A 25,079-nucleotide genomic window follows, 5' to 3' on the forward strand; every position below is an offset into this window, starting at 1 on the left:
CCAAACCCTTACCAACCACCGGTCTAGACACAGGGCCTGGGCCCGTTACATTTCGTAAGCTTAGAATGATAAGGTTCTCTCTCCGTTTAGAATGATAAGGTTCTATCTCCGTTTAGAATGATAAGGTTCTATCTCCGTTTAGAATGATAAGGTTCTATCTCCGTTTAGAATGATAAGGTTCTATCTCCGTTTAGAATGATAAGGTTCTATCTCCGTTTAGAATGATACGGTTCTATCTCCGTTTAGGGTCGTTCAGAGATATTGAGCTTCAAAGTTTTTACATTCTATTATGTTTTGTGACATGGAACCTTTGTAGTTTTATGAATTACTAACTCAAAAATGTCAACATTTTAAAAATAACACCACACAGGCATTAATAAACACCTAATGGATCAGATTATGTAAAAAACTAAATTTGACAAAAATGGAGATATAACCTTAGAACCTAATAATTCTGGATTTGTCACATTCAAGTTCTCTTTTTTATTTTTCTCACCCGTCGTAAGTAGAATAGAAATGAGTCATTGCCCGGTTACAGACACACTGTATATTTGTATTTTGTTGCTTGGTGTGAAACGTCTCTGCTGTGCTTCTCCGTGGGGTTCGCTGCCCCCTAGTGGACCAGCAGGAGTAGTACATGAGGACGTCGTACAACCCTGTTCCATAAGAGTGTTTTTACATCATGTGATGGAAGGGGCAGGATTATGATGCAGGATTATAGTGGAGGTAGAGCACAAAGGGATGCTGTGTGTGTGTGGTGAGAGTGACACCTTCTTCTCCTGTGTTCCCATGATTCCCAGGTGACCCCGGACGAAGCCAAGGAGAGCTGGGAGAACCAGTTCACCTTCTCCTTCAGGAAGTGTAGCCATGCCAACTGGTGAGTACAGGAAGCTACTCTATTTTTAAAAAATCATCAATATATATATTTAACCTTTATTTAGCCAGGCAGGGCCAATAAGAACGAATTCTTATTTACATTGGCTGCCTGGTAAAAGACAAAAGCCTCTTGGGGGGGGGGGGGCTGAAAAGAAATCAGGTTGTATGTTAAAAACAAAGAACACACACGACAGACAGCGGCACACATCCAAAATTCCAGCACAGTTAAAAGAGTAAAAACATACGTACATCTCCACACCTCCTCCACTTACAGTCACAGCATCAAATTAAAGGGACAGCGTCACACATCCACATAAACCCGCACAACATTAAGCACAACAGAAAAGCACACTTAACAGCATTAGAGAATCAGCAATACATACAGTATGCCCATTTGGACGAACACAGGAAGTCAAACAGGCATGCGAGGGACAGACAGTAAGCAGCCAACAGGGGGGGTTTGGAAAAGCACTAGAGGGTTGAGAAACAGTTGCATGTGTCAGTGAGAATGTCCATGATAGAGTCCTTAAAAGCTGATTTGGAAATAAGAGTGTCCAGTTTGAGTGTTTTCTATGGAGACAACACTCTCATTCAGGCTTTACTTCTTGACGGGGTTATGTTAGCCCAGTTTCTGTCCAATGGTTGTGTGTGACCCAGTCGGTCCTTACTCGGGCCGTGGTTGAGACTGGGTTGATGGATGCACTACATTGGAGGAATCCGCAGGTTACAGGAACATTCTGTAAAGCTTCAAGGGGGGCTACATATGTTAGGAAATCACTCGTTCAGACAAAGAGCTTATAAGTTACAACCTCTCAATTAACGTCTCCCCCTCTCCCTCCCCCCTTCCCTCCCTCCTCAGGAATGGTAAGTGTAAGAAGATCGAGGAGGGGCAGGAGTGCTTGCAGGGCATGCGTCTGCGTCAGTACCACATGCTGTGCGGCGCGCTGCTGCGCGTCTGGAAGCGGGTGGCCGACGTGGTCTCCGACATCACGGCCTCCAGCATCCTGCAGATCGTACGCCTCAAAACCAAGGATCACAACAAGCAAGTCGGTGAGTAGCGCACACGCTGACCGCTGTACCATGTGACCTAAACCAACAACAACCCCGACGCAGCTTTCACACAGAAACGCCTATCACATTGGGGTGCTTAGGTGGCGTAGCGGACTAAGCCTTGACCACGTAACCGCAGGGTTCCCGGTTGTTCGATTCCGGCCGTGGACATATCCTGCATGTCGTCCCTTCTCTCTCTCTCACCCATCCTTCCTGTCAAAAATCTCTACTATCTCTATCACAATAAAAAAAAAATATGAGTGGGACTTCCCCACTCAGAACAAAAAATATATTAAAAAAAAGAGATTGAGATTGATTTGTCAAAAGGGGATATACCTCGATCCCGTTTGTCAATCGTAGTGTGACTCACTCAAAACATGTGACAGGAATCACAGGGTTGAAATTGTTCTCGACGTCACGCCGGTGTTACTAAATCTAAGCCTGGTAGAGAAGTGAATCTGTCGCAATGTGGCTCAAGTATAGAGGAACGTTCAGTTCCTGTCAGGGGTCAACAGTGACGACGTGCGCTGGCTAAAGAGATACAGAGGGGACAGTTGGACCTGCTCCGTCACCGGCTGTCTTTTCAGCGCCACCTCGTTTGCGATGTCTTGATTTGCATGCTTTCCTGCTGTCGTTTTTGTAAAAAACTCGCTGCTCTTGCGCCACTGTCACCCCCATTGAGAAGCAGTCTCTGCGCCGAAGTTTCGCGACACGCGAGGAGCATTCCGATTGGCCGTTCTTCCGAGACACGTGTCCCCCGGACGAGCCAGTGAGAAGAGACGTTAACGTTGTAACCCTGCCTGCTATTGGCTCACAGGAGGCGTCTTTGATGTCGATGCGCTGATTGATCTCATCTCTCTTTCCCCACCAGGTATCAAGATCCCGGAGAACTGTGTGCCCCGCGTGCGAGAGGAGCTGCTCCGCATGGACGAGGAGGTGAAGAGGAGGCGCAGGGAGAAGGAGGCGAAGGCCCTGGAGATGCAGAGCAAAAACCTCCAGAAGGCCCAGGTGCTGCAGAACAAATTCCTGTCCAAGCTGTACGCCGTGCAGTCCCAGACCCAGATCCAGCCGCTCCACACCCAGGCCCAGTCCCTCGCCCTCCAGGCCCACCAGAGGAGCCAACAACAGAACCAGCCGGGCGGCCAACTGAACCAGCTCAACCACATCAACCTGCCCGGCATGGCCAGCCTGGCCTCCCACTTCCCCCACTTCCCCCACTCCTTCCTGCCCCCGTCCCTGGCTGGTAAAGCCCCCCCCTCCTCCTCCTCCTCCTCCTCCATGCCCCCGCTGCAGCCCCACAAGAACAACCACAGCAGCAGCACCCCCTCCCTGGACGAGATCCTGGACCTGACAGTCAGCAGCCACTCCCCCTCCCCAGACAGCACGGGGGGGCTGGGGGGGCTGGACAGCCTCGGGGGAGGGGGCCACGCCGGGGGCTTCGGGGAGGACTATGGCCTGGAGAGCCTGATCGCTCAGAGCGCCCTGGCCGCCCAGCACACCGCACACCTCCAGCCCGCGCTGAACCCCCCCCCTCCGTTGATAAAACATCAACAACAACAACAACAACAACAACAACAACAACAGCAGCAGCATCTACAGCAGCGGCCCGAGAGCCAAGCTTCGCTGGTCGTCAACAACAACAACAATAACAACGACCACCAGGACTTCTTAGAGATTCTGAACCTCTGCCTCCCCTCGCCTTACTCCCAGACAGCCAACCCTTCCTCCTCCTCCCCCCCGTCCTCCTCCTCCTCCCTCTCCAACAACACAGTGGCTCACAGCGTCGCGGCCGGCCTCCTCTCCTCCTCCTCCACCCCTTCCTCCTCCTCCTCTCTCTTCTCCTCCTCCTCCTCCTCCTCCGCCACCGCCGCCCTGGCCCCGTCAGAAACACAGCCCCCCCCCAACGGCCACTGCAGCTCGGACACGCTCCTCAACGTGCGCGAGGTTCTGGACAACATGCTGCGGGCGACCGCCTCGGACCGCCAGTCGGTCATTCAGTACCGTCTCCCCGAATGGGACGCGCTGAACAACACCCCCTGAAACCCCCCCCTGAAACGGTTGGTTTTCTTTAGCTGTGTCCTGTTAGCTGCTGTCCATGAACGCACCCCCCCTCCCCTGACACCTCCCCCCCATCCCCCATCCCCTCAGGGCCACTTAGTCACATCACTGCCTGTCCTGTCCTATCCTGTCCTCTCCTTCGCTGTGCTGTGCTCTCACCCCCCCTCCCACCACCCCCCCTATCTAAACTGGCCACGGTTTCGTTCTCTACACACAATGTTTCGGTCCTCTTATGGAGAGACGGTGAGACTTTCCTCAATTAAGGAATACAGAAGTAGCAGTGTTTTTGATTCTTTTTTTAAAAAAAAATTTTTTTTATTTTATGTGATCTATATCATTCTCCTGTTCGGTTTGTATGTCTTTGTTGAGGAAAGTTTTGTTTTGTTTTTTTTGTGGTTTATGAACGACAGTACCCCCTACTGGTTATGTTCGGTATCACACAAGTAATGTTGCTGGATTCTAACTGCCCTGTCCTCTTCCATGTACATCTGTTCCGCGCGTTGCTTTCCTATGTCGTCCTGTCCACCGCTTTTTCTTCGCCATCGCCATCGACTGGAACTAGAAATGAAATGAATTCAACTAGAAATGAAATGAATTCAACTAGAAATGAAATGAATTCAAGCGCACCTTGGCTTGAAATGAATTGAAATCAAAAAAACATTCAACTGGAAAATATCAACACAGATCCGATTATTTGTGAGGAAATGCTTCAGTTTTCGTTCCTCCCACCTGTCTGTCCCCTTCCTTGGTTTGTCTGAACTCCTGCCTCAGTGTCTGATCATGTGAAAAAGAAAGGGAGGGGTAAACCAGTCTGCCGTTGTATCAGTGCCTTTGGAAACCTTCTTAAAAATGCAGTCTTTGAAACCCATATAGGCCTATGTATAGATTTGTACTCAAAGCGTTGGTATCTTAATTTATTAGATTTGTATTTAAACTTTGAACCCCCCTTGTCCTATCCACAGTTTGGGGTTGTGCTGGGAGTGGGAGCCAGGGATAGCACCCCCCCCACCTCACAAGCCAGTATGTGTATCTATCTATGTGTATCTACAGTATAGCTGTCCCTACAGCAGAACAGCAGCCCCCCTCTGTTGTCCCAGGCTATGTGAGAGAAGAGAATAAGGGGGTTCAATGGGAGTGATTCTGCAGGGCTCCGTGTGTCGGGGTGAATGGATGGATGGGTTCAAATGGTGTCAAAACATCCCACTAAGTCTACTACACCATCCCAATGTTGTGACTCCTGGTTTGCTTTTGATTTTGAAGTTCTCAGGAAAGTCTAGAGTGCGTTCGTTTTCTTTCTTTGTTTGTTTTTTTAAAACCTTTGACCAATATTGATATGGATTATTTGTTGTTTTAGCCCATTATATATATATATATATGGTATATATTTCAGAACCTGTGTGAGATCTGGCTGTCTGTTATGAAATGAATGCACTGTAATTAATCATGAGTAAAGCCTGGGTAAAGTTCAACCAATCAAAAGCAATAAAAATAAAATCTCAATTTTTAAATAGCAACGATCTTTTAAAAGTCTCAGTACTGTTTACTCTCTTACAACCCAAGGTTATACAGTAGCTAAATAATTGGATTTATCATTTCTGTTCTAGTCCAGTTTAAAAAAAACAGCTGAAATACTTTTATATAAAACATTGTGATGGGATGAAAGCAATGTATTTTTAATGTCTTTGTCATCATGTTATTATGATAATTATTGTTATTTATATTTAAGGGATATTTTAGTTTTTTGATTGTTATCCACCCGATGATACTTTAGTCAACTTAAAGTTTGTCAGGGACGTTTCGAGTTTTCAAGATTCCTATAAAAACAAACAAAATAAATACATCTATTATTATAACCTGCCACCAAATAATATTGCACTGTTTTCTGTACTGCTTTGTACAGGGTTGATGGTTTTGTCTCTCTTCATTTCTTTCACGTGATTCTGCTCGACTCGTATCGTTGCGACTTGGACAGCTTCTGCCAGGGCTTTAGTTAGCAGTGATACCAAAGTATTTCCACAGAAGTGACTGGCTTGTATATCTGACCGTTTATCAATCTCAGGAAGAACCCTTCGAAAGATGTATCCCCCCCACCCCTACCTACCAACAGTGGTGAACCGTGGTGGTGAAACTAACCAATACACATTTGAGTGCTATTTTTATTTTTCTTCATTCTGTGCTGCGACTCTTGCTGTATTTTTTTCTTTTTTATGTTCAAGACTTAAATGTGATGGGTTTGTTGTCGGTGAGTGTTGTGAAAATGTTGGTGATTTTTTTAAGTGTTTATGCCATCTTAGGGCAAAGATCAAAGGCTGTTTCTTTTTTAAGGAACATTTATTTGTGTATCTTGACCTCCTCCTCCTCCTTTTCTTCTTCTCTCTCGTGGTCGTGTGTTTTATCATGTGAATGCTGACAAAGACTTACACCTGGGCCACGCCGGCCTCCTCTACCTCAGCAGCGAGTGTGCGGTTCATTTCGGCGGCCATGTTAACAGATCAGAGCAGCCACACGGCCCGCTTGAGGCGCGCGTCTCACGCTGTACGGCTGCTCTAACCTGATAACATGGCCGCCGAAATGAAATGAAATGTAATGAAATGAAATGAAATGAAATGTAATGAAATGAAATGAAATGTAATGAAATGTAATGTAATGAAATGAAATGCTGAGGTAGAGGTAGTGCTGCTGAGGTAGAGGTAGCCAGTGTGACGCAGGCGTTTTGCACCAGGACGTACCCATGGTTGTACCCATGGTTGCAATCATTTATGCAGGTCCCCCCCCCCCCATATCTCCTACTACATTCTGACACATTTTTTGGTTAAGTCTGACCCCAGACACCACAGCATCTCAGCTCTATATTCTCTCTCTCTTTTGTCTTAGTACCCAAAGAGACACAGAATCTGCAAGAGTTTATAACCATCTCATTTCTGCTCAAAACAAAAGCCCCCTAAAATATTTTTCCTCATTTGGCACATTCCAAGAAATTGAAACAATTCCACGAACTAATTACCCAGTACCCTCTAGATATGGCCATTAGATTGTGTGCTATAATGCTCACACACACACCCACCCACACACACACGCAAATGAAAAGTAGTAGCCTATGCATTATTATACACCTGGGGGACAAACACAATTTGAGAAAACTACAATTTAGAAGAAAGCCTGTTGACTTTTGTCTTATCAGTTTTAGGTATTTTTTCTATTTTTCTCAATTTGCACTAAGAATGGCATAATCTAGTTACTGTTGTCTGTTAGTTATGATTGAGAGTTGCAAGCTTGTTGTGTTCCTGACCTTTTGATGGATTGCATTTTTTATACTGTAACCATCTTCCTTGTTTCTTCACCTTTTTGCATATATAAAAGTATCACATTCAAATAATTTATTGCTAACAAAAACGAAACAAAAAACATGCTACTGATTGTATGTATTTTTAAACAAAGGCTATTTTTTCTGTAAAAACTGTGTTCAGCACTTTTATTCTGGGTTGTGCTTTTGTTTTTCTATATATTTATAATTTAGATCGAAATGTATATATTGTAAAAAATTGTGCCTTTCGACTAATTCTTTAAAAAGGTTTTCTACTACATAACAAAAGGAAGGAATATATCATGATGCAATCTTAACTTTGTAAACAAACAAACAAATAAAAACTTGAAGATTGCTGAAAAGGTGTCTCAATTTCATTGGTTTGGCCTTTTCTTGCATTGGGGCAATATGCAAGAGTTGATGAGAGGAACACATTTCTTTGACAGGTGGTGGTGATGCAGTTTAGCTTCATGTAGAAATGACAGGAGAGGTCTTTCAAACAATCTGTTTCAACACACTTCATTGCATATAGCACATGCATATATAGGCCTATAGATTCCTGTTTCGAGGCTGCATACCATTGATACCACCTGCATACCTTTGATACCACCTGCATACCATTGATACCACCTGTCTGTGTGTCAGAATAAGGTGGGGGGAACATTCAAACCTGTAGCTGTTTATTTCTGAAGGGGTGAGAAGAACATGATGGTATGTGTTTAAATAAACCCTTCTAGTCTATTCCAAGATGAATATCGATTGTGGGTTAGTTATACAGGGTATATACAGGAATCTTTAGGTTAATTTCAATACCTTTCTAAGACTTTTTAAAGACCTTGTCAATATTTTTCCAGACCTTCACCGCCACTAGGGGGAGCTGTAACCGTTGACATCAGTGACGCCTTTAACTTAACAGTTTTAGTTTGCAATAGACTAGACCACTATCATACAACACAATGTCCCGGTTCATGTTTGTTTTTTAATAAAACTAATACATTCACAAACTTTTACTAAAAGTTTTTAGGACTCAAACTCTTTGGACAGAGTCTAATTCGGAAAAATACCTACAAAATTCAAGACCTCATAAAATCGTGATGAGACTTTTTAATACTTATTAAGGGTCTTGATTTTCCCAAAATTGATTCATCAACTTTAAATACTTTTCAAGACACCGCGGATACCCTGTTATAGATATTGCCTTAACTTTTAGTTATCACTTCTTCCACTCATTCGGTTCCATTGAGAGGCTATCAAGGAGTGTTTATTTAAAAGGCAGGGCAGGATATTGGGGCGTGGCTACTTCCTGAGAAGTGTCGCAACGTGCTGCCGTGGTGACGTCATGAAACTCACCTGCATGCTTTCAACAGAACCAGCCCTTCCTCCGCTCTCCAGGTAGATCCCTCCGCTCTCCAGGTAGATCCCTCTTCCCTCCACCGAGGTAGTTAGTTGATCGAGAGGCAATTCAGATCGCAGAACCAGAAAGTGTGAAGCCTGGATCGGCCTATTTTGGAATCGGACTGGATACCTTTACTTTGCAGCTCCTGAGACGTTTTACAGGTAGGTGAGTCTTTATTCACCTTTATAACTTCTCCATTGTCTCAGCAAGCAGGTGATGTCGGAGTTCCAGATTAATCCTTATCTTATCATGCTGTTCATGAGTTGAGATGATAAGATGAGGTGGGAATTACCCTGGGCTGGTTGAATATGTGTAGACCTGTTTAGACGCATGGACCCACTTGTTTTGATGCTTGTTGAATAACAAGACCAGCAGAGTGGCTCTGATCTCTCCAACTGTTCTCCAAATAATTCTATTTTCACTTGTCTTGTTTACTAATTTTCAAACGATTGTAGCCTAACTGTTTCATTTGAGCACTGTGTCAGTGTCAACCTGACATGGTTTGATGACATGGATTTAGTCAACACACAGACTGTTTCTGTTTCAGTATGATTGGGTTACACTGAGGAGTCTCAATCAATCTCGATTGAGGGTCAGTGAGAGAGAGGATCAGAAGATTGACTAAAATGTAATCTAATGTGATTATTTGCGCTCTCTGTCATCCATGCAGCAGCACCCATTACAGTGGAATGCCCTTAATCATCTTAATAATGTGTAATCTTGGAAGACCTTAATAATGTGTATCTTGGAAGACCTTAATAATGTGTATCTTGGAATACCTTAATAATGTGTATCTTGGAAGAGAATGGAAATAATGACAGACAGTAGAAAATAAGTAGTTGCATTCACAGAGTTGATCTATATAATGAAAGCTAGTATAAAAAAAAAACATTACAAAAAAAACATGAGACCATGTCAATGTCAGTGTTCTGGTTGACAGACAGCTGAGCGACCCACTCCCCCCTGCCTCACCTTAACAGGTTCTGCCACACATGCAGGTTTCAGCCTGCTGCCACAGGTGAAGTTTCACCACAGTTTCGACACACTGCATTCCCAAAGCGCTGCGTCTTTCCTCCCCTTTGTCCAGGTCCACCTGCTGAGAGGCTGTGTGATTAATGAAGCCCCTGATAATGTATTACCCTACCTGGATCTGATCCAAGGCTGGGTCAGGATGCCTTAACTGTAAGAGCAAGGTGTCTCACTCAACCATCCGGGAATTGAAAACGGGTCATTTAAGTTCCCTCCATGATGTTGTTTTGGTGTTTGGTTAAGGATGTAACTTAAGAAGATAATACTGTGGTTGTACACAATAGTAGCACACACTGTGTGAACAGTGGGTTGTGGTAATGACAGGTCTAAGTCATTCAACTGAGGTTGAAAGCCCATTGTGTTGGCTAATTATACCTACTCTGTGGACTCGGATGCAGTATGTATGTACTGACCTACACCCATGTAGTGGTGCATTAGTTGTTTGTGTGTTGCTCAGCTATTGACCAAAATGTATAGGGCTACTCTAGGCCATGTGAGATGTTCCCCAATGATCCTCGGAAGACCACATTCTCTTGGCAGAGCAAGGGAAGCCGGTGTTCTCTTTCACAATGTAACAGACAACATGACAGATACCAAGCTTGCTCGCACAGTGAACTGTGAGGAATGTCCATGTGTCTAATGGCTTGTCTCAGCGAACACTTGCACTGTGCAGCCTTAGTAAACACTTGAAGTGTAGAGAGGATCGAACAGTAGTCTGTTCGGTCGATCGAATACTGTAAAGTATTGTCACTTTTTGAGAAGTATAGCCTAATATTTGCTTCGGTGGGAACTTGACAGTTCCTGTGACTGTGTTCTCTGCAGGGTGAGTAATTGTCGTCCTGGCGTAAGGGCACACCTTAACTTACACAGGCCTGCTCTTAACAAAGTGTTTGCTTATAGCTACAGACCTCTATGAAAACCAGTCAAGTGTTTTCTTACCCTCCCCCCCCCCCCCCCCCCCCCCCCTTCACTTAACTTTACTATTAATGATTCAGTTGGCCCGCTGTCCAAAGGCCAGTTGTTCCAGCACGCTGAACACAAACAGTGATGATATGAAATGTTCCCTGTCCTTGCTTGACATTATTAACACTTCTCATAATGTAAACAGAAATCTGTCGTCTGTTAAAGCAGCGCTGCTTTACACACTGTTACACAGTTGACCTCTCAAGGTCTGGACATAATCACACACGTATGCACACAGACACACACACACACACACACACACACACACACACACACACACACACACACACACACTGCCATCTCCAACAAACAGGAGAGACATTTAGGAAGGGTAGGTAGGTAGTGCAGGGTAAGCCGAAGAACATAACAGAAAATAGCCAGCCAAGTTCTCACACCTGTGCCCATGGCCGTACATAAATGTTTATTGTGTAGAGATCCAATCTACACCCCCCTGCTACTTCCTCATCCCACAGCAGAGCACAGTGGTGGCCTATTTAGACAAACCTTGGCAAGGCCTCCTGGTGAAGTAAATACCCTATCAATTATTAACAGCCCAGCGCACTCTTTCCCTGTGTAACCATAGTGCCAGGCATGACTAGTCAAACCCTGCAACCCTGCTCCAATGGGAGAGCTCTCAGTACCTGACCTGACCTGTGGTCAAACACACACGAGGGGTACAGAATGGGAATACTATTGCTGCTTAGTGCATATCTCAGCCAAGGTGGATACAGCGTGTGTGACAGGTTTTTGTAAACTTGACTGAGACTTGGCAGTGGTTGTGGAGTGCCTCTCTACTGTGACCCCCCCCCTCTGTGTGAAGGTATCAGTGACCGTCTGGTGCTGAGATAGCTGAGATAGGTGTCCAGTATATGGCTCCCTACCACCACAACCAGATGTGCTGAATTCAGCTCTGTCTCCAGTGTGTGTTAGCTTTAGCGTCAGCGGCGACAGGGTCAGCCAGACCTGGGGAGACTCATGTAAGGCTGTCAGTGAAGCAGGTGGACAACATAAGACGTCGTTCGGTCCATCATGAATCTGACGCAGAGGCTTAAACAGTTAAAGCAGTCGGTGTTACCCCCGCCGGTGACCCCGGCGTCAACGCCACCGCCGTCGGTAAGTCGCTCTTTGCACCCTCTCTCCCACACTGAAACCATGCAGGCTACTCTTGGGGAGTCCCACAATGAGGTGGATATGACTTGTTTCATCTGTTCGAATTGTTCTTTGGTGTGAAACCAATCTGTGGATCAAATGTTGTGTTGTTGCATCAGGGCTTTATGAAGTACGTGCTTTTATATTCCTAGTGTCTGTCTGTCTGTCCCTCTGTCTCTCCGTTTGTCTGCCTGTCTCTCCACTTGTCTGTCTCTCCCTCTGTCTGTCTGTCTCTCTGTCTCTCTGTCTGTCCGTCTGTCTCTCTGTCTGTCTGTCTGTCTCTCTGTCTGTCCGTCTGTCTCTCCATCTGTCTATCCGTCTGTCTATCTGTCTGTCTGTCTCTCCATCTATCTGTCTGTCTATCTGTCTGTCTGCCTGTCTGTCTCTCCATCTATCTATCTGTCTCTCTGTTTGTCTGTCCGTCTGTCTGTCTGTCTCTCCGTCTGTCTCTCCGTCTGTCTGTCTGTCTGTCTGTCTGTCTGTCTCTCCATCTATTATGATCCTACCTCTCGTGTAGTCATGTAGAGCACATAACATTGTCTTATGAACGAGTAGTTAGTATGGTATGCAGATTACACCTGTTCCTCTGCAGTAGTGAATCATTACCCCTCCTGAGATTGACTGTGGCGTTGCGGTTTCTGTTTGTTTTAGACTTATGGTAAGTGACTACTACTACTTCCATTGTTTTCCGTCGAAAGCTCTTAAAGGTGTTTCACCTTTTCCACGTGGGCGTGTTAGGGTTTCATATAGTGGTGGCAAATGAGCTTCCGCCTTAAATCCTTGGCAACAAAGGGCAATAGAAAGTGCTCAGTGTGTGTGTGACAACGGGAGAGGCAGAGAGTGGGCGGAGCCTCCGACTGGTCCAGGTGGGGTTTCTGCAAGGTGTGTTTTTCTCTGACAAAGCGGCCCCTGGGCAGTCCCCGTTGGCTATTGATAACACTGATCACATTTCAGCCAGACAGACGGACTCTGGGGTCAGTGTGATAGAGGTGAAGAGAGGTGATGTGTTGGCTCGTGTTGGTTCGTTTCATCACCTGGATTATGATGGTGATGGAATAAAAAAGCGACCTGTTTTTTTGAGTAGAGGACGACGCTGCAGGTGTCCCCAGGTGGGGTGTTGCTAGCTCGGGTCCCAGCGGGAGATGGAAGTAAGGTTCAGAGAAGAAGTGGTGAGTTGCTCGTTTTCCCAGCGGAGACATCATTTTGGGTCTTTTGGGGTCTTATTATCACCAAGGCCTTTGGCCCCTAGTCAATGTTTCAGTTTTGCTTTGTTTGTTTTCTGTTTTGTCTGTCTGATCATTTCCCTTAGAATTGTAAAGCGTCCTTGGGTTTTTTGAAAGGCACTATAGAAATGAAAGTTATTATTATTTTATGAATTGCTGGAAAGTACCTGATTATTCTCCAGGTTCCCCTTTGACGATGCGTGGTGGTTTGATATCCTGTTATGAACATTGTGTACCTGTTTGCTTTCACTCTCCAAGGCTGTGGTCTCTGTAGGTCTGTACTGTACTGTACTGTACTGTAGTTCCATCTGTACGGGTGTGTTGTTCTGGAGGCAGTGAGGAACCCTCCTATGATATCTAGGCTATACTGTAGCTCTGTGAGAGCTCGTGAGCTTAGAATGATAAGGTTCTATCTCCGTTTAGGGCAGTTCAGAGATATTGAGCGTCAAAGTTTTGACATTACACTATGTTTTGTGAGATGGAACCTTTGTATGTTATGAATTACTAACTAAAAAATTGTCAACATTTAAAAAATAACACCACACAGGCATTAATAAACACTGAATGGATCAGATTATGTAAAAAAACGACATTTTGACCAAAAATGGAGATAGAACCTTATAATTCTAACGTCACGAGCTGGATGGTGGCCATAGAAAGACCTGGATTATTACCCACATAAGCCTAGTAGCCAAAAGCGCTACGCTGGCTGTTGGGCAGTATGGCTGGGCTGATCAACCGTCCACTTTTTTGCTAACGGCTTTTGGCTGTTTTAAGTGTCACTTCGTGTCACAGTAGGTTTTTGCGAGAGAGTGGTGCAACATTGGATATGTAGTTGCTCCACACAACACTGTATAGTTGTGTGGCTAACACCTGCTTCTTTTAGATGTGGATGTCATCTCCCAGGGATGCCTTTACCAACCCACCATGGTCCTTAACTGCTCCTCCTGAGACACCCGCTTTCCCCTTTACTGTGTCCCCTCCCCTATGACTTCTACTGCCCCCCTTGTGCTGTCTCTCTGTTCTCCAGTGTCTATTTAAAAAATAAAAATAAATATTTTCCTTCTAGCACTTCCTCCCTGTAAAGTATCATGAATGGTTTTGTAGGTCTCATGTTGACTGTTTTGGCAGAGGCAAGTTTTTCAGGAAAGGTGTCCTTTGACTCTGGCCTGATAGCATCGCCACTGTTTGCATACATGTTCTGTTGGCCGCGAGCCTCTCATACGTCACATGATTTCTGCACGTCGTCGTGTCATTGGTGTTAACAATCGGCTCCCTGTTTAGTTTGAATCAACGTATTCTCATATAGAGGAGACAGTAGATTACGCCAAGTTGACATGGCATTCCATTGATTTGTAATCAGGGTATCCGCGGTGTCTTGAAAAGTATTAAAAGTTGATAAATACATTTTTGGCAAATCAAGACCCTTAATAAGTATTAAAAAGTCTTATCATGATTTTATGAGGTCTTGAATTTTGTAGGTATTTTTCTGAATTAGACTCTGTCCAAAGAGTTTGAGTCCTAAAAACTATTAGTAAAAGTTTGGGAATTTATTAGTTTGATTAAAAAACAAAGATGAACCGGAAATTCTGTTGTATGATCAAGTCTAGTGGTCTAGTCTATTGCAAACTAAAACTGTTAAGTTAAAGGTGTCACTGATGTAAACGGTTACAGCTCGAAGTGGCGGTGAGGTCTGGAAAAATATTGACAAGGTCTTTAAAAAGTCTTAGAAAGGTATTGAAATTAACCTCAAGATTCCTGTATATACCCTGGTAATAGTCATAGTCAGACATTCTCTTGACAAGGAGCTTCTTCTTTGAGTCCTGGTCAGTCTGTTCTCTTCTCTCTGTTCCAGTAGTTGGAAGGGTATGTCTTTGTATCGTAAACTTTACAAGCAGACAGACAGGTATTCCAATTGTCACTCTCTCACCGGAACTGAGCTAATGATTGATTATAGTGGAGGCTGAGGTGACTTGCAGGAGTGGTTTCCTTGACCTGTTGTTTTTCCCTGTCTGACCTTCTACTGACCTGTGTGTTCATGGAGCCTGGAATACACACACACACACACACACACACACACACACACACACACACAGACAGACAAGTCCCATTGACACAGTCAATGTCCTAACCCTTTGTTATATATTTTCTGTATCATTAGCATGGTCAGACATATGGTGCTCAGCTCCCAGGGCATACATACAGTATGGCTGAACTGGTTGTCAGAATCTGTTTGCATTGCAGCCGCTGTAATGGCCTGTGTGTGTGTGTGTGTGTGTGTGTGTGTGTGTGTGTGTGTGTGTGTGTGTGTGTGTGTGTGTGTGTGTGTGTGTGTGTGCGCGCTCCGTCTGGCCTCCCTCTGAGGCTCCAAGACATTTGAATAAACCACTGGCTGTTGTGTGCTAACGACAACTAACAACTAACGACAGGTTTTACACACTTCTGTACAATACGGCCCTTGTGTTTGATTTTGTAGTCTCTCTCGCTCAACCAGTTTTGGGCCATTTGTTGTAGATCTTATCAGATAGTATATGGCCTTGCATGTTTGGTTTTGAAATCACATGGTATGTGGAGAATGCTAGAGAACGATGCAGAAGTATTTTGAGTATGTTGAGGATGTCAGTAAAGACACTCTTTAAGAGCGAGTGTCACTCTCGCTGGGTTTGTTTCTTACGTTTGGTGGCGCCCCAGGGGTGTGTTCAGGAGGGATGACACACTGCTCAACTGAGCAGATAGAAATAGACTCTATAGAACAGACGGACTGTATAGAACAGACAGGGCTCTCCGTTTTACGCGGCGAGAGATGTTGTCTGTTCTATGCACTCCATTTCTATCTGCCACGCCCAGAACATGTCATGGAACCCCCCCCCCTGGTTCAGGAGAGACGACAGCAACGCTCCAGCAGGTTCAGATAGAAACGTAACGTCTGGACCAGAACCAGAATCAAGTTTATAGTTTGTATTACATCATACAAGTATAAGAGAGTCAAAATTCTTAGGCTTCGATTCGACATTGCGGCAACAAGAGAAACGTGGCAATAGTTGTGAAAAACAAACAAACAAAACAAAACAATAAAGAAATAATAAATAATAAAAATAGCTTGAGTATAGCCATGGGGTAGCAGTAGATGACAGCAGGTAAGGCGTCAGATACACAGCATCAGTAGGGATGACATGAGGTCAGATATATTCAACGGTATTCACAGGTCAACGTCTAGAACAGACACGATTTGATCTTTTGCGTAGAGCAAAGAAACCCCACCAGCTCTATGAACCACATTTCTACGTGCGACCTCATGGAATCAGCCCGAGGTGTCGTATGTCACAGCCGGAGCATAAAGGGCCTCTGGAGCGGTCCCCTGAGGCCCCTCCCCCATACCTGTCAGACAGGAATGGGACAGGTGAGAGCACGCCGGGGCTGCTGTTGAGTCACTCTTCTTCACCTGCGCCTCCTCGCACTCACTCCGACACACACACACGACACACATACACGTACACATACACCCACGCACACATACACACACACACACACATACATACACATACACACACACAGCACAGCACAGTGCAGGGCAGGGGGAAGGAGCGGGAGCTCGGCTGCTGTCGTGTGTAAGGCGGCTGCTTCTGTTGTTGTTGTCGTCGTCGTTTCTTCTTCGTTGGTTTTTGTCAAAGTGTGTTTTTTGTCATTTCTGTCCTGGTTGCTTCCAGCGGTGTGACAGTTGTTATGTTATGTAATAGTTGTTATGTTGTCATTTCCTTTTCAGAAACCAGACATGGAGGAGTTAATGATATGGGAGCAACATACAATAACACTAAACAAAGTAAGTGTGTGTGTGTGTGTGTGTGTGTGTGTGTGTGTGTGTGTGTACGTGTGTGTACGTGTACGTGTGTGTACGTGTACGTGTGTGTACGTGTGTGTACGTGTGTGTATGTGCGCGCGTGACTGTGTGACTGTGTGACTGTGTGACTGTGTGACTGTGTGACTGTGTGTGTGTGTGTGTGTGTGTGTGTCTGTGTGAGTTGCTTTATTCGACCATCTATGTCAAGTGAATTCGAAGCCTATTGTGAAACGTGTCCACTTGAGTTGGGAGCCCACATCAGGACTATCCATGTCGGCAGCGAGGCAGCCAGCTCCTGGAATGTCAGAGCTGACAGACACGCCCTGCTGCTCTCTGGAACGCTCGGCGGAGGTCAGGTGACTCCCTTGAGTGCTGATGGAATGTACCTCTCTCTCCCCCTCCCTCCCTCCCTCCCTCCTCTCTCTTTATCTCGCTACCACCTTCCCTCTCTCTCCATGGCAGGACTCCAAGATGGGTTTTGGCTTTGCGATCTCGGGAGGCCGTGACAAGCCCAGCCCAGAGTCCGGGGACACGTCCGTGATCGTGTCAGACGTGGTGAGGAACGGACCGGCCATGGGGAGGCTGTTGTAAGTCACCTGCTTGTCACCCAGGAAGCCTTTGGCTCAGGACTTTCAGGACATTACGTTTTTGCATAGGAACACATATTATTGCAGAGCTTTGCACACACACGCATACGCACAATCACACACACACACACACACACACACACACACACACACACACACATACACAAACATACACATACAAATGTACATACATACTGTCCATACACATATGTACACCCACACACACACACACACACACACAAACACACACACAAACATACATGTACAAATGTACATACATACTCTCCATACACATATGTACACACACACACACACACACACACAAACACACACATACAAATGTACATACATCCTCTCCATACACACATGTACACCTCAACATGTACACACACAACCAGATGACTGTGTATTCTCTTTATGAATATGTGCTCACCTCCACCTCTCTGTGTTTTATTTGTATAGTATAGTATAGTGGATAGTGTATATAGCCTTTATTTATGTAAACCAGCTCTTTTCCCTTCTTGTTTTTAGTATAAAAAAAAAATCCTAGCACCAGGGGAGCCCCCCCCTCCCAAATTTCGTTGTATGGTACCTGTACTATATCAATGACAATAAAGACCATTCATTCATTCATTCACTCTGCCGTCTCTAACAGCACCAAGGATCACATCGTCATGGTGAACGGCGTGTCCATGGAGAACGTCTACTCTACCTTCACAATCCAGAACCTCAAGTCCTGCGGCAAGACAGCCAACATCGTGAGTCCTGACAGAACCCTCCCTTAGAACCCTCCCTGACAGAACCCTCCCTTAGAACCCTCCCTTAGAACCCTCCCTGACAGAACCCTCCCTGACAGAACCCTCCCTTAGAACCCTCCCTTAGAACCCTCCCTGACAGAACCCTCCCTTACAGAACCCTCCCTTACAGAGCCTGGTTAAAACAAAACATCTGACAGTATCTTAAAGCCAAATGTTTATTTCCGTGTGAAACACATTCAGCTTCCATGCACCAACAGCTCCAATCTCCACCTCCACACACGTCTCAGCTCCTGTGTCACACTGTGAACGAGCCTCTTACTGTTTTAGTTAACTCTTGTTGGTGTGTAATTCCTGGGCTTCGTATTGTCGTTTTCCCACACTGTGAGAAGAATTGTTGAATGCTGTTTTACAGCCCAGCGGTATATAACGACAGCCCTGTCCAGCACCAAGGCTAATCATTCTGTATCACTACCCAGCTGTGCACTAACTTGTCCCTGTCTTTCTCCCATGAGACCATGAAAAGGGAATTACAGATCCATAGTATCGCCATGTCCAGCTTGTTTGAAACCTACTCACCTACACCCAGCTGTATAGTGACCCAGCCCTGTCCCTCTCTCCCCCCCACCCCCCCGATCCTGCCTCCCCCCCAGACTGTGAAACGTCCTCGGAAGATCCAGCTCCCAGCCACCAGCGGCAGACCGTCGCGCGCCGCCTCGCACTCCAACCTGCTGGAGCCGGAGCCTCCGCGGCAACCTACCCGCCGCTACTCGGACGGCAGCGACCACGCCCGCGACAGGAACCGCTACCGCGCCCGCAGCTCCACGCCCGACCGCAACGGCCACGCCCTGCCGCTCAGCTCCGGGTACAAGCGCCTGCCGCGCCAGGAAGGCCCGGAGAAACCCATCAGAGCCACCCTGCTGAAGAAGAAGCTCACTGACGGTAAGGTACCGGTACCGGAGCCAAGGGACCGGGACATTTACATGTTTGGCATTTAGCAGACGCCGTATTCCAAAGCGACTTACACTCAATACATTTGACTAAGCAAGTGAAGCATCAATCCACCAGTCGTAGCAGGAAGAGTAATCTAGCTCAGGCCCGGGGGGCCATTGGCAGTTTCTGTGATAGAAGGAAAAATCTACTTCTATCACCATCTTCTAAACCTAGACCTTTTTAAAAATTATATAGACACTGGAGAAACAGAGAAACAGTACAAGGGGGGCAATCGAAGTTTTAGGGGACACAGTAGAGGGGAAAAGCAGGTGTCTTCAGGAGACGCAGTGCTGGGGGGCAGTCGAAGTCTCAGGAGGAGCAATTAAGGTGTAACCTGAAGAGATGAAGAGATGGGTCTTCAGTCTCCGACGGGAGAGACTCTTCTCTTAAAAACTGTCCATTCCTCGAGTCGCCAGGTCATCTGTCTTCATTTCAGTCAGGCTCCGCAGAGCGATAGGTTGACGTGTTGCCTCCTGAGATGCGTAACACTTCTCCTGGTGTTGTGAGTGTCTCGTACTGAAAAATCAACACACTGAAATGTGCAATGAAGACGACCTGGAGCGCGACCAACGCCTCCGTCTCCGCCAGGAGTTCTCACGTCTCTGACATGAACAATGGGCTGAGGTGTAAGTAAGATTTTCGCATTGATTTCATGTTGCCTCTCTGTCTGCGCTGTGTTCCAGAGTACGGACTGAAGTTGGGGAGCCAGATCTTCATCAAACACATGACAGACACAGGCCTGGCTGCCAAGGAGGGCACTCTGCAGGAGGGAGACCTGATCCTTAAGGTAAGACAGACAGAGACAGAGACAGAGACAGAGACAGAGAGAGACAGAGAGAGAGACAGGCAGACAGACAGACAGACAGAGAGAGGGCTTTTAAGAGAGAAATGTCTGTCTACTCGTCTCAGTCACATCTACTAAATCTTACATCTTTGCTTTTGTGGAGATTCTCCACTGGAGAAGCAAATTCTCCTGACGCCAGTTTCTGTTTCAACGGTCGTTAACGACATTGTGTGTGAAGCTTAACCGACACACCTAAAGCGTTCCGTCTCCCTCTAAACCTCCCCTGTCCTTCCTGTCCAGATCAACGGCATGGTGACGGAGAACCTGTCTCTGCTGGAGACCAAGCACCTGGTGGAGAAGTCCCGAGGCAAGCTGACCATGATGGTCCTCAGAGACGACCGCAAGTTCCTGGTCAGCATCCCGGAGATCGTGGACAGCGCCCCCAACAGCGAGGACGAACGCCGGAAGAACAGCAGCTCCGAATTAGAGGGTGAGAGAGAGAGAGGGAGAGAGAGAGGGAGAGGAGAGAGATGGGGGTGGAGGGGTTGGAGTGAATGGGGCCAGAGAGAGGGGGAAAGATGGAGAGGAGGGAGAGAGAGAGAGAGAGGGAGAGGAGAGAGAGAGGGAGAGGAGAGAGATGGGGGTGGAGGGGTTGGAGTGAATGGGGCCAGAGAGAGGGGGAAAGATGGAGAGGAGGGAGAGAGAGAGAGATGGAGAGGAGAGAGATGGGGGTGGAGGGGTTGGAGTGAATGGGGCCAGAGAGAGGGGGAAAGATGGAGAGGAGGGAGAGAGAGAGAGAGGGAGAGGAGAGAGATGGGGGTGGAGGGGTTGGAGTGAATGGGGCCAGAGAGAGGGGGAAAGATGGAGAGGCGGGAGAGAGAGAGAGATAGAAGTGGAAGACCATCCGGTTGGTCTGTGATCTCCTTCATTGTTTGAGTGCTTCTTTCCCTTGGTTCTGGTTCCAGACATCTCAGACCTGGACACAGACATCCCCTCTCCCAGAGACACCAGAGTGTCGCGCTCCGCCACTCGAGAACGCCGCACACGCAGGTAACCACGGCAACAGCTCAACAACGACCCATCAACGACATTCAAACAAAAAACAAACAAAAATAATAATAATAAATGTGTCCAGGTTAATCACATTGTTATGAAATCTCTCTCAAGATCTAGTTATGCTTTTTGCCATAGTGACACTTGAACAGTAAAAGTATGACACGTCTCTCTCTCTCTCTCTTTCCCCCTCTCTCTCTCTCTCTCTCCTCTCTCTCCCCTCTCTCTCTCTCTCTCTCTCTCTCCTCTCTCTCCCCTCTCTCTCTCTCACACACTCTCTCTCTCTTTTTCTCCCCCCCTCTTTCTCTCTCTCTCTCTCTCTCTCTCTCTCTCTCTTTCTCTCTCTCTCTCTCTCTCTAGAAGAGCAGAGCCTCCTCCCCCAGCTAAGTCTCGTGACACGTCCCCAGCCCGCTCCACGCTGAGCCGCCCCCCTGCGAAAGCTTTCCCCCCCCGCAGAGGTGAGTTAACAATATGAACGCTGCTTCTGGTCACTATTTTCAGGATACCCCCTCCCCCTCCCCCCCAAGATACACCTCAACTTGTCAGAGTAACCCAGACAATAGCTGTGTTCACTTATTCCACCATTACGTGGCCAGTCATTGAGAACACGTTTGACAGTAACAAGCTGTGTCGTGTCTTGTGTCCCCCCAGCTCCATCAGAGTCTGAGTCTGACCGCAGTGTCACTCCTCCAGCCAGGAAGGACAGCCCAGACCACTCCAACAAGTACAGGTGGGCAACAACACACACCTGATGTTGTATACACTGATGTGGGATCTCCAGGCCTCAATTATACGTGTGGGAAAAATAATCTGCACTGTATAATGCCATAGTCGAACTCAAACCGCTAAGCATTTAAAAAAATTACATTATTAGATATGCATTACATATCAGGGTTCGACAAAAAATGTGCGGGGTTTGTTTGCGCGAGCACGACGACGCTGCTAGATCCCGGATATCTTTACCTGTGTGCAGGAAGAACAACAGACGGCGCAGGCGCCAGACTAGACTAGATGATCCTGAGTGAAGATATTATCAAAGCGTACTCGCCTGTCGATCACCCGTACGCTTTGATAATATCTTCACTCACGATCATCTAGTCGAGTCTGGCGCCTGCGTCGTCTGTTGTTCTTCCTGCACACAGGTAAACATATCCAGGATCTAGCAGCGTCGTCGTGCTCGCGCAAACAAACCCCGCGAACAAACAAACAAACCTTGCTCCTGGCAAGTAAAACAGCGTTACTGTCGAACCCTGCATATACATTACATATCAGTATTACAGTATTCATTGTTGTTTACGTCTGCTGTAGAACCCTCTCAGGAATGTCCCTCTCAGGAGTGTCCACCCTCCCCAACCCCGCCCCCCACTGGTCCGGGACGGCCTCCCGCCCCTCCTCCAGCGCCTCGCGTCCCCGTAAGGCCGTGTCCGCATCAGACTCCGACCGCAGCGCCTCCCCCCCGCCCAGCCGGAAGAGTCCAAACCCCTCCAGATACAAGTGAGCAAACGGGTTCAGATCCCTCAGTCTCCTCAGCTCCTCTCTCTGAGCTACTCCCTCCTCTCCACCCTGGTTTCTCCATCTTATCCTAAACCCAGCTCTCTCTCTCTCTCTCTCTCTCTCTCTCTCTCTGTCTCTGTCTCTCTCTCTCTCGCTCTCTCTCTCTCTCTCTCTCTCTCTCTCTCTCTCTCTCTCTCTCTCTCTCTCTCTCTCTCTCTCTCTCTCTCTCTCTCTCTCTCTCTCTCTCTCTGTCTCTGTCTCTGTCTCTGTCTCTCTCTCTCTCTCTTTCTCTCTCTCTCTCTCTCTCTCTCTCTCTCTGTCTCTGTCTCTCTCTCTCTCTGTGTCTCTCTCTCTGTCTCTCTCTCTGTCTCTCTCTCTCTCTATATATATATATGACGCTTATGTTCTCACTCCCCTCTTTCCTCTTAACTATTTTTTCCTCCCCTCCTCATCTCTCCTCCGTTCCATTATCTCTTTTCGCCTCCTCCCCTCTTCCCTCCATTTTCCCCTCCTTATCTCCCCTCTCACCTATTCACTCTCTCTCTCTCTCTCTCTCTCTCTCTCCACAGAGTCCTCCCTGACCTGCCCATCCCAGGGCTGAGAGGGTCCCCCATCACCATTCGTCCAGAGACCCATCGACGAGTCTCCTCCCCCTTAAGAGCCCCTCCCCCAGGTCAGTTCCAACCTGGCTCTGTGATTGGTCCAGAGGAAACTCAAAGTGAACCAACTGGGTCATACTACAACATGAACATACATACTAGTCCTACTATACTGGGTTCATAACCACCTTCATACTATGAAGGGTTGTAGATAGACTCCAGTACAACAACAACAACAACAACAACAGCCCATGACCTCTATTCTCCCTCTCTCTCCCCAGATTCAGAGTCTGACTCGGACGGCAGCTCCCCCCAGAGACACGGCACCCCCCACAGCCAGGACTCCAGGAACAGATACAGGTACAGATGAGGTGCCCCCCCCACAACCCCATCCTAGCCCCCACCCCCACCCCACCCCAAACCTCAGCGAGAGTGCCTGGACTGGGGCACTGAGGATCTGATGGCAGGCCTTCTCTTGCTCACATTAACCATCGTGTGTCGTGATTGATTTGTTTGTTGATTTATTGTTATGTTGTTGTTGTTTTTTTGTTGTTTTTTTATAAACTCATGATTTGGATCTTTATTTTATTACATTTTTGTTTGTCTTTGAATCTGTTAGTTTGTACTCCCTTGATGCATGCTGTACTTGTTGTACGGTTTTTTTGTTTACCAATGAAATAAAAATCGACTTACACTGAATACTACTTCCCTCGATATGTGGCTTCATGTGGTCTGATGAGGATTGGGAAAAAGAGGACTTTGATCATTGCTTATCCAAACTTTCCTACAAACCCCCCCCCTCCCAATCACAGCTCGAGGAACTCAACATAGACAGACACATAAATAAGAATAACCGAGTTTAGAACGATGGCTTTGGCTGTCAGGCACATAGCTGAGCTAGACAGGCATTCTAACAGGAGTAATAATAATAATAATAACTTTGATTTCTATAGCGCCTTTCAAAAACCCCAAAGACGCTTAAAGTAGTAGGTCACCAGAGCAATAACGGTGCTGGATCCTTAACTCCTAATTGTTAATGAACTCTCCTCTCGTTGATTAACTGTGATCAGTCGTTGAGTCGAGAGCTCTCCTCCCAGAGATCCTGAGGTGAATATTTCAGTCTCTTCTCATCATCCTCATGATTTATAATATCAGCCACGGGTCCCCCTCTCCACACGTAACTGAGTTCTGTTGTTCTTCCTCTTCCCTCACTCCCAACCTCCCTCTCTTCTCTTGCAGAGCTAACCCTCCCGCCAGGACCCCGTCCCCCCCGCCCAAGGTGGAGTCGCCCAAGTGGAAGACCCCTAGTGTGACCGTGACCGTCCCCGCTCTGGGGAAAGGTGCGTGTGTGTGTCTGTGTCTGTCTGTGTCTGTGTCTGTGTCTGTGTCTGTGTCTGTGTCTGTGTGTGTGTGTGTCTGTGTGTGTGTGTGTGTGAACTCAGAATGTTTGTGCCTGATTAAAAAACTATTGCATAGATCTTTTAAAATATATATATATAAGAAAGTGTTGATTTTTTGTGTTCGTTTGTGCAGATTCAGGATCGGAGTCGGAGGCGAGCTACGCGTCAGTCCCTCGACAGGAGTCCCCAGACAGCGCCGCCTCCACAGGCTCCAAGGACAGACACAGGTAATAATAATAATAATAATAATAATAACTTTCATTTCTATAGCGCCTTTCAAAAAACCCAAGGACGCTTTACAATTCTAAGAGAAATGATCAGACAGACAAAACAGAAAACAAACAAAGCAAAACAAAAACATTGACTAGGGGCTAAAGGCCTTGGTGAACAGATGGGTTTTAAGGGCTGATTTGAAGGAGTCCAGGGTGGGGGCGTTGCGGATCACTATGGGGAGAGAGGTGAGGCAGAAGGACGGTATTATATACTATACTAATAGTACATGACTGTGGTTTCATATGGCGCTGTGAT

At 46.6% G+C, this 25,079-nt stretch overlaps 2 protein-coding genes across 2 annotated transcripts in view; both read left to right on the forward strand.

Annotated features, from left to right (window-relative positions):
* The window catches only part of sbno2b (strawberry notch homolog 2b), a 51,456-nt gene extending 47,439 nt beyond the window's left edge, over window positions 1–4,017 (forward strand). Inside the window, exons 28-30 of the mRNA XM_080536027.1 lie at window positions 801–877; window positions 1,736–1,926; window positions 2,798–4,017. Coding sequence (XP_080392153.1) covers window positions 801–877; window positions 1,736–1,926; window positions 2,798–3,966 — 1,437 coding nt within the window. The 3' untranslated portion in view covers window positions 3,967–4,017. The remainder of the gene's footprint in view (window positions 1–800; window positions 878–1,735; window positions 1,927–2,797) is intronic.
* Window positions 4,018–11,550: 7,533 nt separating this feature from the next.
* tjp3 (tight junction protein 3) overlaps window positions 11,551–25,079 on the forward strand; it is a 23,058-nt gene continuing 9,529 nt past the window's right edge. Inside the window, exons 1-15 of the mRNA XM_080535533.1 lie at window positions 11,551–11,789; window positions 16,812–16,868; window positions 17,349–17,473; window positions 18,129–18,231; window positions 18,882–19,170; window positions 19,905–20,008; window positions 20,306–20,495; window positions 20,971–21,055; window positions 21,419–21,516; window positions 21,710–21,788; window positions 22,367–22,552; window positions 23,122–23,225; window positions 23,433–23,511; window positions 24,391–24,491; window positions 24,685–24,778. Of these exons, the coding sequence (XP_080391659.1) occupies window positions 11,706–11,789; window positions 16,812–16,868; window positions 17,349–17,473; window positions 18,129–18,231; window positions 18,882–19,170; window positions 19,905–20,008; window positions 20,306–20,495; window positions 20,971–21,055; window positions 21,419–21,516; window positions 21,710–21,788; window positions 22,367–22,552; window positions 23,122–23,225; window positions 23,433–23,511; window positions 24,391–24,491; window positions 24,685–24,778 (1,778 nt within the window). The 5' untranslated portion in view covers window positions 11,551–11,705. The remainder of the gene's footprint in view (window positions 11,790–16,811; window positions 16,869–17,348; window positions 17,474–18,128; window positions 18,232–18,881; window positions 19,171–19,904; window positions 20,009–20,305; window positions 20,496–20,970; window positions 21,056–21,418; window positions 21,517–21,709; window positions 21,789–22,366; window positions 22,553–23,121; window positions 23,226–23,432; window positions 23,512–24,390; window positions 24,492–24,684; window positions 24,779–25,079) is intronic.

This window comes from Nansenia antarctica (genome assembly GCF_963989245.1).
Source record: "Nansenia antarctica genome assembly, chromosome: 7".
Classification (NCBI taxonomy): domain Eukaryota; kingdom Metazoa; phylum Chordata; class Actinopteri; order Argentiniformes; family Microstomatidae; genus Nansenia; species Nansenia antarctica.